The 19268-nt window shown below is 39.7% G+C and overlaps 3 protein-coding genes across 4 annotated transcripts; all 3 read left to right on the top strand.

The window, feature by feature from the left end:
* Positions 1-278: 278 nt before the first annotated feature.
* LOC116205367 (triose phosphate/phosphate translocator, chloroplastic) lies at positions 279-4178 on the top strand. 2 transcript variants are annotated; one of them, XM_031537950.1, is made up of 12 exons: positions 279-651; positions 739-810; positions 1079-1144; positions 1260-1338; positions 2372-2492; positions 2587-2682; positions 2821-2933; positions 3042-3119; positions 3225-3341; positions 3441-3540; positions 3662-3762; positions 3914-4178. In XM_031537950.1, exons 1-12 carry the CDS (start codon positions 368-370, stop codon positions 3929-3931), a joined length of 1245 nt encoding a protein of 414 aa, XP_031393810.1. In that variant the 5' UTR covers positions 279-367; the 3' UTR covers positions 3932-4178. The 2 variants fall into 2 exon arrangements, with proteins under 2 accessions (XP_031393810.1, XP_031393811.1); XM_031537951.1 differs by having other exon boundaries at positions 301-656.
* A 5846-nt stretch (positions 4179-10024) lies between these two features.
* LOC116202341 lies at positions 10025-13909 on the top strand. Its single transcript, XM_031533863.1, has 9 exons — positions 10025-10263; positions 10918-11045; positions 11468-11515; positions 11707-11820; positions 12252-12320; positions 12411-12467; positions 12593-12748; positions 13252-13332; positions 13445-13909. Exons 1-9 carry the CDS (start codon positions 10101-10103, stop codon positions 13508-13510), a joined length of 882 nt encoding a protein of 293 aa, XP_031389723.1. The 5' UTR covers positions 10025-10100; the 3' UTR covers positions 13511-13909.
* Positions 13910-17120: 3211 nt separating this feature from the next.
* Positions 17121-18421, top strand: LOC116206258 (protein E6-like). The gene is made up of 2 exons (XM_031539078.1): positions 17121-17823; positions 18005-18421. Exons 1-2 carry the CDS (start codon positions 17192-17194, stop codon positions 18180-18182), a joined length of 810 nt encoding a protein of 269 aa, XP_031394938.1. The 5' UTR covers positions 17121-17191; the 3' UTR covers positions 18183-18421.
* Positions 18422-19268: the final 847 nt, after the last annotated feature.

Raw genomic sequence — 19268 nt, 5'->3', positions numbered from 1 at the left:
TCCCAACCCCCAAAACGATTGGACAGGACCTTCCTCTCCTCTCGATCCATTCGTTGAAGATAAGGTTACTCTCCTCATACAATCCCCCGCAATCTCCAACCAGAAATCATCGCCGTCCAGTCCACGCGCCCCCTCACCGTTACTAACCTACACCTCCATGATCACTAACGTCCATTTGGACCCGTTCAGGTATTCGATGAGATCCAACGTTCGAGATTAACTTTTCTTCGTGGGACGCGACGTAGGGGATCCGGGAAGGTGAATAAGAACATGGCGCGCTAAACTCATCAGGGCCAACCGATCTATCTCTCTCTCTCTCTAGCTCTCGCTCTCCCACTCAAGTGTTCTCTCAACTCTCGAGGCAATAATGGAGTCGCGAGTGTTGTCACGCGCCGCCGCCTTCCCGGCCATGCCGCTGCTCCTGGGGCAGCCGAGGGAGGGGACCAACCGCGGCGGCCTATGCTTCGCCTCCGCGAAGCCAATCGGCACCGTCGGGGAGGGCGGGAACCTTATCTGGGGGAGGCAGCTCCGGCCCGCCCTGCTGCTAGAGAGCTCCCCGGCCGCGTGTGCGCCGGTGGCGATGAGGCGGGAGATTCTCCGGCCGTGCCTGGCCGCAGCCTCTTCCCCCGCCGAGGGGAGCGATTCCGCTGGGTGAGGTCCGTTGTCTGGAATCCGACTCAGCCGGCTCCGGCGAGCTGTCCCCGACTAACGCACTTATCGTTTCTGTGATCATTGCAGAGACAAGGTCGCTCCGGTAGGATTCTTCGACAAGTATCCCGCGCTGGTCACCGGATTCTTCTTCTTCATGTGGTATGCATCAAGTTGAACTCCAGTTTTTCCCCTTTTTTTTTACTATTTTAAAATTGATTTTCCAAATTAATAATTGTACCTTTATTAAAGCGTCTTTGCTAACGAGCACCCGGTGCGCATTGCGCACAAATACGACATAGCAATGAGTAAGCCTCTGTTCCGCCGGGGCTAACTGTCAAAACGGTCAAAGAGTCAAGCTCCCGGTCTTTGTTCCGTTCCAACTTAATATGTTGAGTGGGGATGAAATGACTGAATTGTCCCTGCGCAGGTACTTCTTGAACGTAATATTCAACATCCTCAACAAGAAGATTTACAATTACTTCCCCTATCCTTAGTAAGTGGTTGCCCGAAATATTTTTTCTTTTTCTTTTTTTAATTAGCCAGTAAATATTTGTTCTTGATTTTTGTTTTGTTTTGTTTTGGTTTTTTTTTTTTTGGGTTGGGGGCAGCTTTGTGTCGGTTGTGCATCTATTGGTCGGGGTTGTGTACTGTCTGGTGAGCTGGGCCGTGGGCCTCCCTAAGCGCGCTGTAAGTCCACAAAAGCCCAATTGCCCATTTTTTCCTTGAGTTATGACCATGATGATTGCTATTCAATGTCATGCTGCTTGCTTGTAAATTGTGATTGGTGTCTGTATATTAACTATAGACCAACTTGAAAGAGGTAGCCCAGAGACCGATTTAAGGTTTACGTCTTGATTTATTTATTTATTTATTTTTCCTCTGATTATTACTTGCTTTTGTATGGAATTATTATTCTTACCTTTAGTTTCTGTATATTCTATAACGTTGAACAGTAGAAGGGACAAATTGATGCCATCCGAGATAATGAATCGGGATGGGTGTCGAAACTACCATGGAGCTTTATTAATATGTCCATTCGTTGAATTAGCTTGAGTGGGCTGAAAATTCCCATTGCTAAAGCTCGAACTGAGAGCCAAACTTGGATTAATAACATCCATTCAGAAAGCCTATAAGTTGGAAATTGATCCCAGAGCGGTAGCACAAATTCCACTTACAAGCATATTGATTGGCTGTTACTCATTATTTTTTCAATGGACTGTGGGAGGAACCGACATCAGTTCGAGTAACAATTGTTGGGTGTTCCATGATGTTGGACATGGAATTGAACACTAGCTTATAGCTGTCTGCCTGCTGCTCACTGTCTACTTGAGCCGCTCATTGTTTCAAGAATTTGCTCGTATATGCAAGCTTAAGAAGTTCATTTTAAATGTTATATAGCATACTGTATATTTTGCTATTTGGTATTGAAATAATTCTTGAAACTTGACACTGCTCCACGGTATAGCAACTGTACAAGAGACTGCTTGTCAAAACCTGCGATAGGAGTGCTAGTGATATGGTGGAAACAAGGTTCGGCTTTGCAAACGTCGAAAGTGTTGAGTGCTGCCTGAATGTTGTATTTAAGATTGATACTTTTGGAGACAACTTCCCAAAACAGTATTTCTGATAGATAGAGTGCCAAGTGGTTTTGTTCTCAAAGCAGAACCGAGTTTCCATTATAATTTTCAACTGGAGCCTTGAGTGTTCTTTCTCTGTGCAGCCCATTGACTCAAACCTGCTGAAGCTACTTATCCCAGTCGCTGTTTGTCACGCAATTGGCCACGTGACTAGCAATGTCTCTTTCGCTGCCGTTGCTGTCTCTTTCACACACACTGTCAAAGGTAATCAATGAGTCCAGTCCCGCTTCTTCACTAATTACTGGACATTAGTCCTTGTTCTGATGTGATTCCTAAAATGGGGTTTGGTCCATTCCAGCTCTTGAGCCCTTCTTCAATGCTGCTGCTTCTCAATTTATTCTCGGACAACAAATTCCCTTCACCTTGTGGCTCTCCCTGGCACCGGTTGTCCTTGGTGAGTTCATCGTTTTCTCTGGTCATGACTTGTGCATCAACTTGAAATTTCGAGAGCCTAAATCTTTCCAGGAATAATATTTAGAGAAACAGATTTTGTCAAATATGTATATGGGTTTTCATATGACATGATCTGCAGGTGTTTCCATGGCTTCACTCACTGAACTGTCATTCAATTGGACCGGCTTCATCAGTGCTATGATTTCCAACATATCTTTCACTTACAGAAGCATATATTCCAAGAAAGCAATGGTGAGCTTTTCCCTTTGGAGCTTAATTAAAATATTTGGGGGGGGAAAAAAAAGACAAGCTTTCAGCAAAAGACTAGCTAACAACTTGTCGTTTGTCATCCTTGCTCAGACTGATATGGACAGTACGAACGTCTATGCCTACATCTCCATCATTGCTCTCTTCGTCTGCCTTCCACCAGCCATCATCGTGAGTGAAGCAGATACTTGAATTCGAAATTCCTTCTTATATGAATGCTTGAAATTTTGAATCTCTTCGGTGTCCCTGAACATCTAGTTTTAATCATTGCCACAGGTAGAAGGACCTCAACTGCTGAAGCACGGGTTCAATGATGCAATTGCTAAAGTGGGTATGACCAAGTTTATTTCCGATCTCTTCTGGGTTGGTATGTTTTACCACCTCTATAATCAGGTATTAATCCAACATATGAACCTCTGTGTTTTAATTGCTTCTTTGCTAAACTATTAACAGTACTAAGATTGTGACAACTCTGACCCATTTGATCCTCAGTTGGCTACAAACACTCTGGAGAGGGTCGCACCTCTTACACATGCTGTCGGGAATGTGCTGAAGCGTGTGTTTGTGATTGGCTTCTCAATCATAATCTTTGGTGAGTATAGAGTTTTCCCCTATGGCCTATACATACTCCCTCATCCTTCTTTCCGCTAGTACGATCACGAGCTTATTGTATAGATTGGAATATTCATTAAGCCCTTTTTTGGCCGTCACAGGCAACAAGATTTCGACCCAAACCGGTATCGGCACTTGCATTGCGATTGCTGGTGTCGCCATTTACTCGTTCATCAAGGCCAAGATGGAGGAAGAGAAACGAGTAAGACTGAGTCAATTGTCAAACTTTGAGTTTTCTTGTTCTGGGAAAGCAGGTTTCCTTGTTGCTTGTGAATTATTCGGGAGGCAAAAAAAGGAGGATAACAGATAACGTGATATCTAACCTAACGGGAATCTGAAATTGGCTTTTGCAGCAACTGAAGAAGGCTTGAGAGATATGCGCAGAGAATGGAGATGGAGGAACCGATAGGTTTTTACATTTCTTCAAGGACATGAAAATTGCAGGATTCATGTACTATCATTGTGATTACCAAGTTATTTTTTTGTTTTATTGCTCGATTAGTTTCTTTTCATTCAGAGCATTGAACAAGGTCTAATGTATAATCTCTCTATTGTCTGCTGAGAATAATAATAATAATAATGCTTCTTTGCTCTACACTCTCCTGGAGCATCCTTTTATATCGACTTTCGAGAATACTCTTAGTGCATAGTCAGAATCCTTCAAGTAGGCTGTCTATTGATTCACTTCATCTGGCAAATCATCCCGGTCCACTTCCACTATTGAAGCTTTCCCATCCTCCACTTCCCATTCTCTTCTGTCCTTTTTCATGGAAGAAAAAGAGTTCTGCAGTGTTGCTATTCATCCTCTACGCAGCCGCTGGCCAATCACCTTCTGCCAGCTGGACTAGGCCTCACAACACCACTGACTTCGTGGTCCTTATGCAGGAGAGGATCGGCCTTCCCCAGGGGATCTCCGTGTTTTCCGGACTATGGGGCTTCAGATGGACGCGCCTTCATGGATTTCGACGGAGTCTTCTTCGCCAAGAGGTTTCACATCACTGATCCGTGGACAAATCGCATCGAGAGTGAGGAGGATTCAAAGAGGACCAGGAGCACAGTGGAGCTGTAGAAAAGTCCATTTAATGTGGTGCAGAGGCGAGGCAGAGAGAGGATACTTTAGCTGATGAACAGGTCCCTGATTAATCAAGAAGCCGAAAAGGATGTTTTGGACCGGGAAAAGTACCCTGGCCAGCTCCGTGTTCAACTTCGACCACTTAAGAGGTTTATCAGGTGATTTTGCTAATTCATGGGGCGCATTTATTCATGCATGCATCTCCCGCGGATGTGCCTGTAATCTTTGTAATCTTGAAGGATCAAAGTGAAAATCAGTAAAGTTGAATAAGTTGACGAAGAGAGCTCAAAGCTGTATCCGGTGAGTAGCCGTTACAAGCTTGGCGGGAAGCTTCAACTGGTAAGGAGTTAGCGGGAATGATTTTTTCCACTACAAACGACAAAGTATCACTGGTAATTGTTAAAGTTTGGTGGTTTTTAGTGCATTGTGATTTGAGATTATAGGCAATTTAGATTTCCATTCAAATAGATTCTCATTTTTAAAATTACTGGTAATGTTCATTTTTTTTTTCGATGTGAATCTTGTTATCTGAAACTCCAATTGGGTCTCGAGTAATCTAATCGAGTCGGGTCGGCCCACTAAGAGGTAAAACTCTCCCAGCGTGAATTTTCTATATTCACAATGACTCGAACTAGAGACTTTACTTAAATGGAACAAGCGTCAAATCGCTTGAATCAACTTACATTGGCTCATTATCATGCTTGATATGGACCAATAATGTCATGAATGGTAAACTTACTGAAAATTTATATAGTCATCCTTTGCTGAGAAAGTATATTACCAGCTTACTGAAAGAGTGGATTACCTTGGGCAATCTACATTACCAGTAATCTGTTTAAGTCAAATATGGGAATCTAGTGGGCCTAGGGAATTTTAAATCAGATTGCCAATGATCCAAATATGGGTGTAAATGAGCTGAGTCGAGCCGAATATACAAGGTTCAAGCTTGGGCTTGTCAAACATTTCCTAGGCTCAAGCTTGGGTTTGAGCTTGATCAAGCCTAAAAACTCGAGTTTGAGCTCAGCTCGTCAGACAAATTAAAGGTTTAGGCTTGACCAATGGGACAAGTTCAGTAGAAAAGTCAGGCTCGGGCTCGGGCTCAGATTGGGCTTAAGCTTGAGTTCGGGCTCGTTTAGGCTAAAAAAAAAGACTATAAACTAATTATAAAACAATAATATCATGCAAAATATAATTCAAAAGTACAAATTACAACTTGATAGTGCTTAAATTTAAATCACATGGAGATCAATTAAAATACTACGTTTGACAATATGAAAAAACTAATAATAATAATGATAATAATAATAATAATAATAATAATAATAATAAAAAAGCTCGTTCAAGCTCGTGAGTCGAATATTATTATGGCTTAATCACTTCGGTGATATAAGAAGAGGAAAAATTGAAACTGATGGAGATCCCATCCATTGAAGAAATAGCGCTAGCCCTAAGATCCATCCCTGGTCTTAAGTCTCAGGGTCTTGATGGAATCCCTTCATTTTTCTATAAGTGCTACGGTAACACTGTCAAGCCTTTTCTCATAGATGTGGTCCAAAGCTTCTTTCGATCAGGCTTTCTTTTAAAGGATTGAAATAGCACTTTTATTACCCTCATCCCCAAGGCTCGGAACGCATCGACCTTCAAAGATTTTAGGCCTATTAGTCTCTGCAACGTTTATTATAAAGTCATATCGAAGATTGTACTAGAACCCCTCCGACCTTTCCTTCATAGACTAGTTTCTCCGAATCAAATGCCTTTTATTGAAGGGAGGTGGATAAACAAAAATGGCCTTCTAGCTCAAGAAATCCCTCACTCTATGAGAAACACCAAAGCCCGCAGAGGTTGGACAGGAAAGAAAATAGACTTCATGAAAGCGTTCGACCGATTGGAGTAGTCCTTCTTCATAAAAGGTTCTAGAAAACTTCAGCTTCTATCTTAAGTTCATCTCTTGGATAAAATAGTGCATTTCTACTACCTCTTTCTCGATTTTGATCAATGGCTCTCCTTACTGCCACTTTAAGCCCGGTCGAGGGAATACGACAAGGGGACCCCATTTCTCCTTATCTTTTTATCATTGCCATGAAAACCTTGTTTAGACTTCTCTACAAAGCTGAATTCAATAAAGAAATCAAAGGGTTTCAAATCAATAAGAGCGGCCATTCCATCTCGCACCTTATGTTTGCCAATGACTTACTCATCTTCTCCCGAGCTTCTAACTCAGAGATTGACCGCATAAAAGACGTTTTAGACAAATTTTGTGCATAGTCAGGGCAGAAAGTAAACACTGACAAGTCAGGTATTTTCTTCTCCAAGAACCTATAAGGTCCAAGACGGTAACAAATCAAGCAACGACTCAGTATGAAGAAGCTCCAATCAAACTCCCATTACGTTGGTAATCCATTCTTCGTTGATAATAATAATAATAATAAGAAGAAAGATTCTTTCCAATTTCTCCTTGACAAAATCAAGGGCAAATTGGTCTCCTCGAAGGCGAAAAATCTTTCATGGGCAGGAACAGTAATATTGATTAAATCAGTCATTAGCAGCACCCTCATGTACAATATGTCTGTCTATCGTTTGCCAAAATCCATTCTAACCAAGATGGACAAGGCAACGAAATGCTTCTGCTGCAGTAATGTTGATGACAAAAGTAATTACTTTACCCCAATGAGTTGGGAAAACCTCTGTCGACCAAAATCAGTGGAAGGGGTTGGACTCCGACGAGAGGTGAACACCAACAAAGCGATGCTTTCCCAAACCGCATGGGCTCTTACCTCTAACAAGAATAGCCTTGCTATGACAACAATGAAGGCAAAGTATGGAAATTTCCTTTCCCCATCATCCCGATCGGCCTCTGCCCAATCTAATGTTTGGAAAGGTTTGCAATGGTACCAAGACACACTCAAGGTAGGTTCTTGCTTTTCAATAGGTAACGAAGCATCTAATTCTATTTGGAAGGACCCGTGGATCCCAAGTATGTTAAACTTTAAACTCAATCTAGCTTTAGGAATAATTATGGAACACATATCCAAGGTACGCGATCTCATGCTATTTCTTCTGAGAAGATGGAATGTCCCCTTGATTATGAATCTATTTGATGAGCTTACTATTCAAAATATTATGAATATTCACCTTGTTGATTCGGACTGTGATGATACCATGATTTGGGCTCCTAGTACTCTTGGAGAACATTCGGTTAAATCCTTTAATGCATTGGATCAAAAGCATAGGTTCAATACTCACTCATCTTTCAATTGGAAACGTCTCTGGGGATTGAAAATCCATGATCGACTAAAAATTCATTTATGGAGATTTACTTGTGAATGCCTCATCTAGTTTTCTCAATGTGAAACTCTATGTACGCTTTGTAAAATCGGTTCCGATAATTTTTCTCATCTCTACGGTGAATGCATCTTTTATCGTGTTGCGTGGAGGAAATCACCTTGGAATTTGACTTCTGATAATTTTCCTTCTTCTACTTCGGCTGACATAGTTGATTTTATCATTCACCCCCCTATGCTCTTACTAGAAGGATGTATTGAACCTATATCTTTTACATTATATGGTGCCATAGTTATTTATACTTTATGGAATTTCATAAACAAATGTCTTTTTGCAGGGGATAGAGCTGATATTGCTATCATGCTTCAACTTATTCGCCAATCATTTAATGAGCAGTCATGCGCAAAGGAACATCATCATCAGACTGTTGCCCAAATCCCCTTACATGTCTCTATCAGTGACATATCAGGAGTCACGACCAACATCAGCTTAGAAGCCCCTCAAATTGATATTCCTTCTCATACACGCACGACAGCTTGTACTTCATCAATCATCAACTCCACATTGGACATGTGTCGGTGGAAGATCAACACGGATGCTGCTTGGCATGGTTCTCAAGCAGCCATTGCTAGCGTGTGCGCGGTCACCCAATGGAGAGATACTCCACTCGCGATTTGCCCCTACTACTAAAGCCATATCTCAACAAGCTAAAGCCTAAGCAATTTTCTTATCTACCTCTTTGGCTCTCAGTTCTGGATGGATGAAGTTATTGCTTGAAACTGATGCTTTAGTTATCGTTAATGCTTTATTAAATCCTTGTAAAATTCTCTAGGATATTAGAAATATTATGTTAGATGTTAGGAAACTTCTTTCTTATTTCTCGGAATGGAGTTGTACTTGGGTCCCCCGTACTTCCAATCCTCATGCCCACGGTCTATGTCACTTTGGCATTAGATCAAATTTTGTTTCTCTATACGTGTTTGAGGGTTACACTTGTAGTAATGTCACTTTTCGGTAATAATAATTATGAGGTTTATTCAGCCAAAATAAAAATAAAAATGAGAGAGACGGTGGTTGCTGGCATTGAGCTCCAACATTAAAAATAGTGCCCATTCCTCTCCTCTCTTCACCTCGAAGAAAGTGACCTTGATGGATCCGTAGTGGCTCATCGCTCTCATCGACGAGAGGAGAGGGGAGACGATTTTAGAGGACGACAGTCCAATGCCAGTCACCATTGCGTGAGCGAGATTGTCGGTAAAGTCCATAGGATAGTGGTCGTCGGGGTTGGACAATCACTGCCCCCAGACTTGGTAAATTAGATAAAAGACTCTGGCCGTTCTGGTCGTTATGAGTAAAAAAAAAATATTATAACTCAGGGACTAGGGTGAATCCACTCCTTCAGTCTGATTAGTCTCTTAATGATTTTCTTTTTTCTTTTTATTCTTGGGTGAATAGTTTCTCAATGATTTTACCTAGCCAAATACCAGTCCCTATTCTGTCTTATGATCACCAAACGCGGGTGCACTAAACACAACAATAAGTTTTTCATGCTCACGTTGGTATTATGTTATTGAAGCACAATTGCGCTGTCAAGCTCGTATTATGCTATCGACATGGTGCTATCAGCGTATCATGCTATCAAGCTGGGCCAGCCTTGTAATGGGACAACAATGTAGAAACATCCTGTGCTCGGTAACCGTGTCAAATGGCCTGTTAAGAATTTTGTGCCTTATTAGATTGTATCGCGATTGCCTGCTATCATGATGTTCGCCCTGACGACCTGTTATCTTATCAAGTTGTATCGTGCCTGCCGGCTAACCTCATCCCTCCTCAATATTCGGCTAAGGCTAGTGTGGAAAAAACTTCTAATCAGCGTATTAATCAGCCCATTTTTAAGCCTCGAACAATCCAGTGGACTTCAATTCGACCGGACCTGGCCGCCGAGTGAGCAGTATCTGCTTAGTAATGGGCTGGTCGGGGCAAAACCAACCTGGGCTGGACTTGGCAGGTAAGATGGGCCTTTTCTAAGTAGCCCATTTCTCCAGCTTTTTAGGCTGTCGGCCCATCAGCCCAAGCTTCACTTCCATGTCCATGTCCAGTCACAATCCGGTTTCTCCTTCCCAGGAGAGAGGAACGCTGAGAGGGGTCAACACAGAGCTGAAGCTGCGAACGTTGAGAGGCCAATAATGGCGGTTTTCCGGCTTCTTCTTCCCGCCATTTTCACATCTCTCTTCGCTCTCTTCATAGCCTCAGCGGAGTTCACCCAGCGGGCCTGTTCAATTCGGTTCTCTGACGGTAGCAACTCGGACTGCGAATTGCAGGATTTGAAGCTGAGAGTAGCTCAATTAGGTACTGTTGATCCGTCTTGCCAAGTCCTGATTCATCTGGATTTCATTGTAGCGTATAGCTTAGATTGCCTTAGTGCACACATTCTGCTTCCTTAGCTCATAGGAATGATAACAAGAGTTCTGGAATTTAAGCGCATGGATTGTTCCAAATCTTATGATCGATGAATTTCGATCATTTGGTAGGGATATAGCTGATGGTTTGAGCTCTATTGTTGCTTATAGGAAACAGAAAGAAAATAATTGATCCGTTTTTGTTGTCGGAAATGATATTTGGTTGTATGGACGTAATCTTGTTCTATAATGTAAGCTATGGTGGCGAATGTATGGTGGCGCAATGACTCTCCTTTTCGTTATTTACAGTCGAAATAGACCGCTTTTGATTTCCCTGCGATTAACTCGTATGCATGGAGCTTCTTCGATATTTCTACTTGTTCAACATTAAGCATTTGAAATATTTGGGCATTTTGATTGCAAACTGGACCACTTTTGATGTCCTAGAATATTTCTCAATTTTTGTAGCTTTTGCTTTTACTGTAATAATTGCAATATTAAAACGTGTTCTGCTGAAAGACTTGATCTCTCACACTAGTTCAATTATCAGGAATTATTTTAAGTTCTTAAGAGTGTCATTTACTGATGTGAAAATGCAATGCAGAATCTATTCTCGAAGAGAGCATCCAAAACCTAAACACGAAAAGTCTATATCTTGATGGGCGTGAGCAGCTAATCGAGGAAACATCACAAAAAATCCATTTCCTGCAGTCTACTTTGACCAATATCAAGGTATGTTGTCCTGTATTTCCTGCATTGGATATCCCTTATGTAGTTATGTTTATTAGAAGTTCTCAACCAATGAAGAGATTCTTATAGTTTTTGTTTTGTCATTACGTTTGTTATCCCTCTCCCTTCTCCCATTTCTTCGTTTATAATGTTCTTTTATTTGCGTAAGATTTCCATTCAAGTCCTATTTTGGCTCTTTAATTTACTGAACGCTCTCTGTATCTCTTTCTCTGTGTTTCATTTCAAATTTGTTACTCTGAGTCGGCTACCAAAACTTCAAGTGATGTTGAGAAGAATTTATCATTCTCTCTTCTTTCATGTGCATGCTTGTTCAAAGTTTAAGCAGATTTCTGACGATGCATATTTTCAAATTTTCTGAGTTCTGTTGTCCATTTTCATAGTTCTACTTATTCTCTAAATTGCAGGATGACTCAACGAATGCTGACAAATGGCTCAGCAGTCTAGAGGAAGAGGTTCCTTTTCTGTTTGGTTTGGCTTCTGTTTCCTTTATATTCTTCTGTTTGGCTTCCATTTAGATAAGTGCTTACAAAACAATGCTTTTTCTTTCTTTTTCTTTTTCTTTTTCTTTTTTCTTTTTTTTTTCCTTGTCCCTTTTGAGTTTGATTGATTTCATGAATAGGCTTTGGCCGGTGTACTTGGTTAGGTACGACTGCTATGGGCATCTTCGAGAAAGAACAACTTTGATCTTCATGTTTTGCAATCTAAAGTACAGGAGAGCGAGGATGCTTTAACAGTTCTAACTTCACAAGTTGAGAAGGTCATTACCTTGATTCCTACTAAAGCTGATTTTCTGACACTCCATTTTGTCCTTTTGTTATGGTTAATTCTAGCTTATATCTGGATTATTTGCATGAAAAAGATGCATGAAGGTGACTGAAAGCTAATATCTATTATCAATATGTGGGTTCACATGAACGTCCATAACATATTTCTACTCTTTACTGTGCCATGAGAAGAATGCAAATAGAGAATATATTTAAGAATCTTGAGAGGTGCATTCAATGATAAGGGAAAGAATTATCTCTTCTAGTTTTCTCCAAATAGATTTTGCTACTTTAACTCTTCTGGTTTTTTGTAGATTATCTAGATAAATCTCGGTTGCCCATCGTGTAAGAATGACCTGGGGGCTAAAATATCTTTCTTAGTATCCGAGAGGTTTTACTGATATTTGGTTGGCTTATAATTCAGCTATCAGATATTGTTTCAGAACAATGGATTCAAATTCAGCATCTAGAGCAGGCTCTTCAAATAACAGAGGTCGTTAAATAACTGCCTCCTTGCTTATCTTACATGTCAGTCAAGCTCTTTAATAACTGCACTCACTGCTCAGTTTTTCTCAATAACCAGATGAGAACTTTGGAAGCCCAAAGGCGTGTGGGTTCTTCAAGGTGTACATTCATAAAGGTAATATTGAGTGATGTGGAAGTAGTAATAAAACACTGCCCATAAAAACACCATTGTTGCTCTTGTCAGGTATAATTTTCTGCAATGAACATATGGTAATGTGCTCGATTCTCTTCTGTTTACAGTTCATCAATAGCGTCTATCACAATCAACTAAAGAAAGTGTTTAGAATGCTCGATCAATTATTATCATGCGAAGAGGCAACCTCAAGCTCCGTTGCATCTCAGGCTTTGCATCACTTGAAGAATGTTTTCTCTGCTCTGAACAAGTACCACCATGAGGTTTACATCTATCTTTGTCTGCCTAACTCAATTTACAAGTATTGCTACTTCCTGAGTGACTGCATAATCTGTTTGCTTCAGTAAAACATATACAGTCTGGTCTTCTACCTTTTCATGGTGGATTGCTATACGTCATAAAGTTTGTACTTAAAACTTATGAAGCATTACCGAGATAAATTCATTTTGACGAATATGGACTGGTCTTCTGGCAGCTTATTATATAAATTTATTACCTTCTTTTCTGTAATGGGCTTATTTAATACGGAGATCACTAGCAATCACAATCCTAAATTAGATTTGCCAGAAATGAAAGTTTGAGACTAGGATCTGTACAGAATAACTACAGTTTGCGACCTGTGGAGCTGAAATTAGAATTTTCCTATAGTCAATGTGCTCTCTCCAGTTCTGAAAATCGATTGCTCTCTCTTGTCCTATTACTGTAATTTGATTACCGTTATACTAGCTTATGATAAAATTTCAAGTGTTATTACATTTTGCTGCAGCTGCAAGGTTTTATTAAGAAACTGATGGAAAGAAACGAAGTTACTGCTGCACTAGCCAGCGAGGAGTTGGTATTTTTCATGGTAAATTGTTAACCTTCGCGATAGATACTTCAATTTTTGATACTTTTATCAAAGAGAATATGATGTGATCACTTGGTGTCGCATCTTTAACGGGAAATGCTCATAATTTCAGGCGTCTGCTGTGGTTGTTTTCCCGATAATGACTGCCTTGTTGTGGCTTTCTTCAGCACTCTGCTAGTTCGAAGAAGCTTCCTACAAAGTGAAAAAAGGGTCCCATTCTTTCTTTCTCCGAGTTTCTTCTATGGAAGAGGAAATTTCCTGATTCTTTTTTGACAGCAAATTTTTGTACATTCGACAATAGACTACACTGCTATCCAGCCCGAACATGGCAACAAAATCATCTCTGGGTTCCATTTTTTTCCGTTTCTTTTGGAACAACTGTTAGCATGGACTCGGGCTCGCTGTGTCATGTGGGATCGGAGTCCGCCTTTGTGAATGATTCACATGTATCAGGTTGAGTCGGAAATACGTTCTCATTTCCTGGTTTTCAGGACTAATGAGGTGCTTTCTTTGGAAGCTTCAGCTATGGACTTTCTCGTCACTTTTGAGGGACCATATAATCATGTTGTTTAAATCATACCATGACCCCGTCCATGTTAAACCAATCATTTGCTAGTTTTCTTAATTCCTTTGTTCAAAAGTAACATAATATTCGATATTGTCGAGTTTTGATCCCCATCTAGCTTCATACGTACCCTTCTGAATTCCATCGATGTATATCAAGTGAAAAATAACGTAGACCAAGACAAAATCGGTTTCTTCCTAACCGTGCACCTAAAACACACGACTTATCTGACAATATCAAGAAAGAAACTGGATCGTCGTATTCAAATCGAGTTTAATCCTTTTTTTTAATAACATATGAAAGACAGGCTTAAGCATGACAAGGTCGAAAAGTGGAAAACAAGATCAAGAGAGGAGCTTTGGATACTTTCAATTTTATTTTTCTTTTTTTTTTATTCTCAGCAAAAAAAAAAGTCTGTCTTTTTATTTTTTGGGCTAATTTTCTTTCTTTTTATTTATTATTAAAATTAAAGAAAGGGAGGATCCACGTAAACAACAGACTCTCAAATTGAAAAGGCTGAAATCTCTTCCGCTAATCGCGCAGTGAACCCTACAACATAGCCTTGTAAAAGATAAAGGCCAATATAATAAAGAAAAGAAAATTAAAGTCAAGTGAAAAGAAAAAGTAGCCGACTCGACTGTTTGGTCAAACCCCGAAGTTGACAAAAAGGCTTCCCGCCACTTCACTAACCATTTCCTTGTGATATTGGGGGAGACGCGGGACGTGATCTCACCCAGCCTGTTTGTGAGACTAATCTATAATCAGGTGTCAGTTCTGCCATGATCACGATAAAAAGATTTCATCGGGTTTCATACTCTCGAATCATACGTAAGATTTTATTATTGATAATATAATCTATCAATTGCACCACATCTTATAGTAATTATTTTATTTTGATTCATTTATTTCTCTTATTCTCTTATTGAATTAGGATGTATTTTAAACCATAAATCTAATTTAAAGTTTCCATCTTACTTTTAATTTACAAATGAATCACGAAAGGAAATTAATTTGATCCCTTCAACTCGTAAGTAAGATTTGATGCAATCCAAATCGTCGTATCGTCAATTTCATCGAGATTTAGGATAAGGGCGGCAATCCAACCCTCGCACCAGAACGGAATTGGATCAATCAATACATCTAACGACTAAAGGAAACCATTGATGGGGACGCACGCAAGCAATTTTCTGTGCAGTTTGCAGTCTCATCTTCCACTCTTAAATGCGTAAGGAGAAAAAACAGAAACGCCATTGATGAACTTTACAAAAAGCTTTTGTTTGTGGGGCTGCCCTCCATATTTCTAGGCTCTATATATGCCTTCCCTTCCCCAACACGTACCTAAATACTCGTCTCCAGAAGCTCAACCCCCCACCCCCACAATTGCCCTCCAAGTTAGTTATACCAAATGACCTAAACCCTTGAATGATTTTTAACCTAAAATATAGTACACATAGTAATTACCGTATCCCATCAACTTCCTACTTTATTCTAACAGTAATTAACCTAACACAAAGTACACATAGTAATATCTTCTCTGTGCTTGGATACTGCTGAAGGTACCGTATGTACTTTCTGCTCTTTTATTCTACCGTACATATTAATTGAAACCCATTTTCGAGTAAAACGAACAACCAAAGAGAGTCATACGCGTGAAAGATATTTGATACACGTATTGTGTTGTGCGATATGTTTGTTGGTAAAGGCAATAGCACGTATATAAGAACTATTAGGTGATCCTGAAATATGATTAGTGATAAGACTAGAAGTCTAATAATATTCCAACTCATGGAAAAACACATTGATGGACTCACTAAGTCTGGTTATAGTGCAAGAAAATTCAGAAGTGTGTATCTATACCGTATGATCGGTTAATTTATGTCTGACGTCGCATGTAATTTAATATTTTCGAATAAATGTAAGCATATAATTGGGCAAAGTGTGGGGAGAAAGCGAGATGGGCACATGCTGTGTTGCTCACTAAATGCCATAATTTGCATGCCCCACCCACTCCTCAATCCACGCATAATTACCCGGCCACCCTTCCCATTCTCCTATCACTGCCCTCCCTCTCTCTCTCCCCTATTCCAACTCTATGAATGTGTAAACCCTAATTTACCCCTTTATTTTGATTCTTGGTGACTTTGTACGTGGTTGTGGAATAATATCGGTTAATATGCTAGACACTGCATTAAATCACCGGAAAAGTTAATGTTAGAGGGGATGCTGAGAAACACTCAAAACGCGTGTTTGAGATGCATTGGTGATATATTCAAGGTTGCAAATCAGGCATTTATCATAAATTAGGCGATATTGGTCATCATCGCATTGTGTACAAATTAGAAAGTTATTGCCGGCAATATTAGGAATATAGGATGCGACATTCCTATACATTTCTAATTTTGCTGATAATAACTTTTTAATATGTATACAATACGATAATCACAAATATATTACCAATTTACGATAATGTCTAATTTAAAATTTCGAATATATCACTAATAAGATGTATTAGTTTGGAATATTACATCCTCGTACATTATCTTTTTTTTTCTCTATATATAGGTATAGGTATTTCACGAAATAATACTGTACTGAGATTGGAAATTAGTGCACATATATGTTTAAATTGAAATGTTATGAGATTCTTGCACTTTTTAATAGATTTAACTGCGGAAAAATGTTCTCATCATGAGCTAAACCCTCGGAGGATTTCATCGTAAAGAAAGTTAAGGGTGCGTAATTTAGAGTTCGCAAAATCTTCAAAGATCGTTTGTTTTTTGGGCATGTAACCTAGCTAATACATGACAATTAATGGTAAATGGTAATCATTAGCCCAACATTATTTGGAGTAAGACACAAGCCACACATGCATGACCAAATGAAGATTCTAAAATATGAGGGCCATGACTACTACTACTACATTAGTCATAAAGAAGCTGCTTTCTAATCCTCATGAGTGTTGCTACAATTTGAAATAGCACAACTATATCAATATTATTTAATTAAACAATCAAGAAAACTTAAACAAGAAAAAAGAAGAAAAGAAAAAAAGAAGTGCTTCTCTTTGCCCTAAAGTGCCCCTAATGCAATGCAAATGGGTCCCATATCAATTTACCCACTCTTCCTTCCCCCAATCCCCACTCGCACCTAATTGGTAGAAAAAATTGGGATTTGAGAGGGAGAGATTATAATAGTCTTTTCCCTTATATATAAATGGGCACTATCCCTGACAAACCACAGTCTACACACTCACACTTACTTCCCCCAAATTCCATTGCTTTTCCACTCTCTTCAATGGCTTCTCCTTCTTCCTCTTTGTCCATTGCTTTCTTCATTGCCCTCTCCATAACATCCTTGGCTCATGCCAGAGAGAGCCAATTCTTTAGCAAAGCCACCAAGGAGACCACAACTGTGCATGTCCCCAACAGTGAACAACAAAAGCAGCAAGATGAAACTCTGACCAAGCAACAAGTCGATGAGCCAAACTTCATCCCGCAGACCACCCCGAACGGCTACGGCCTATATGGCCACGAGACTGGCCAGCTCCCTCCCTCTGCCACCACCACCACCACCGAAGAACGCCTCCCGTACAGGACCACCACCACCACCCCCACCGTCCCCGAAGAGTCCCTCTACGGCAAGTATGAACAGAACACTGACAACTACGAGCAGAACAAGCAGATTAATGGGAAGAACAACTACTACTACAACAAGGAATCGTATGTGACTGACGAGGAGAGGGCCGCCGGGTTGGGCAATCGCTACACCACCACCTCTGCATCTCTCGCTGACCGGAACAACTATTACAGTGGCGGCAACTCCTACGGCAATGCGAAGCAAGAGGGCATGAGCGACACCCGGTTCATGGAAAACGGGAAGTACTACTACGACATTGACAACGAGGAGAAATATAATCCGAACTACAGGTACGATAAAGCCTTTAACACTACCGTCCTTACGTTCCTGAAAATCAATATATTATATGATTTTAAGAGTTTATACGATGAATTAATATGTTAATCGGAACTGATGGCATATAGTAAACCGGTTACATGGTATTGTATATATTTAATCATAGCCTGAACATGTCCCGAAAAATAAATTCAGGTCCCAGAACACAAGGACAACATCGAGGAGCAGCGAGTACAACCCGAACATGATGAACGGAGGATACTACGGGAACAACTACAAGAATTCGAATTACAAGTACAATGGAAACACCATGGGAGGGTACGAACAGAACCAGGAGGAGTTCCAGGACGTCCAAGACGAGTTCGTGCCTTAAGAAGATAACTTGAGAAGAACAAATTAATGGTTTTTGAATTATGGGTTTCATGTTTTAATCATAAATTATGGTTGAGCGAGAAAAAATCTAAAAGATATCAAATGTTATCTCTCTCTCTCGTGGTTATTTTAAAAATACATTATTCCACTTTAATCAATTTGCATATATAGTCTATATGGGAACTTGTATTTCGGTAAAAATAGAAAAGGGTAAATGGCAGCAGGTTCTATATTTTTGTCCCCTTTTTTGTTTTTTTTTTTGTTTTTCCTTTGTTGGGCCAACCAAGGGACTCTTACACAATTTTCATTTGTGTCGGTAACCGAAAAAATAATTATACAATAAATGGTTGATTCAACTAATAAATTCTAATTATTTGTCTCCTGAATGAAAAAAATTCATGTTGAAAGAACTTTATTTCTTCGTAAGTCAAACCATCTCTACAGAATTAGTCGGGGACCTATTAAACTTCTGAATATGAGAGTACACACAGAAAAATTCTAACTAGTTGTCCAATAAGAAACCCCGTCTGATTTCGTTATAGATATGTAACATGCACCAAAGAAATGCAAGAGATGATTGCTAACTGAAGCTAGCTACATATATATGAGAGAAATATATATGACCTTCCATCGAGTTATAATAACTAATTTCTTTTCATTCTAAGGAATCACATAGGTAATATTGACCCGATAGAAGAAAAAATAAAGATTTTTTCTATTATAAAGAAGGCTCATAGATCTAGTATAAAAAATATATAAAAATCTGAGTGAAAGGCAGAGATAATCTCCATAGAGAAAATCAAATTTGACTTTATAGTCATCAGGTGAGAGCTTGTGTCACTATACTGCACCCCATTTCTCATGAAACAAAGACCTTACCAATCATATTACACATGGGAAATTCTAAGGTGTAATGGCCAAAATAACGTGGAGCTGTTTAAGCGCCATACTATTAATTACATAATTAATTAATGAGCTAAGAGTAACTTTAGTCACACGTACTTGATTTTGTGCACCCGCGAGTCTAAACTTTCGGAGAAAAATTTGCACACTGAATATATGGTCAGTTCCTAGCAGTGTATAGGAT

The sequence above is a fragment of the Punica granatum genome, chromosome 4, assembly GCF_007655135.1.
Source record: "Punica granatum isolate Tunisia-2019 chromosome 4, ASM765513v2, whole genome shotgun sequence".
Taxonomy (NCBI): Eukaryota; Viridiplantae; Streptophyta; class Magnoliopsida; order Myrtales; family Lythraceae; genus Punica; species Punica granatum.
Note: the sequence above shows the minus strand (reverse complement) of the source record. Positions and strands in the feature narration are given on the sequence as shown.

What these genes read in the sequence shown, in the direction of transcription:
- LOC116205367 (XM_031537950.1), top strand. Translation starts at nt 368, where the DNA reads ATGGAGTCGCGAGTGTTGTCACGCGCCGCCGCCTTCCCGGCCATGCCG. An exon ending in GAGGGGAGCGATTCCGCTGG is followed by an intron (nt 652 to 738) that starts GTGAGGTCCGTT and finishes TGATCATTGCAG; the next exon opens with AGACAAGGTCGCTCCGGTAG. An exon ending in CTTCTCAATCATAATCTTTG is followed by an intron (nt 3,541 to 3,661) that starts GTGAGTATAGAG and finishes TGGCCGTCACAG; the next exon opens with GCAACAAGATTTCGACCCAA.
- LOC116202341 (XM_031533863.1), top strand. Translation starts at nt 10,101, where the DNA reads ATGGCGGTTTTCCGGCTTCTTCTTCCCGCCATTTTCACATCTCTCTTC. An exon ending in GCTGAGAGTAGCTCAATTAG is followed by an intron (nt 10,264 to 10,917) that starts GTACTGTTGATC and finishes AATGCAATGCAG; the next exon opens with AATCTATTCTCGAAGAGAGC. An exon ending in TCAGCAGTCTAGAGGAAGAG is followed by an intron (nt 11,516 to 11,706) that starts GTTCCTTTTCTG and finishes GTACTTGGTTAG; the next exon opens with GTACGACTGCTATGGGCATC.
- LOC116206258 (XM_031539078.1), top strand. Translation starts at nt 17,192, where the DNA reads ATGGCTTCTCCTTCTTCCTCTTTGTCCATTGCTTTCTTCATTGCCCTC. An exon ending in AAATATAATCCGAACTACAG is followed by an intron (nt 17,824 to 18,004) that starts GTACGATAAAGC and finishes AAATAAATTCAG; the next exon opens with GTCCCAGAACACAAGGACAA.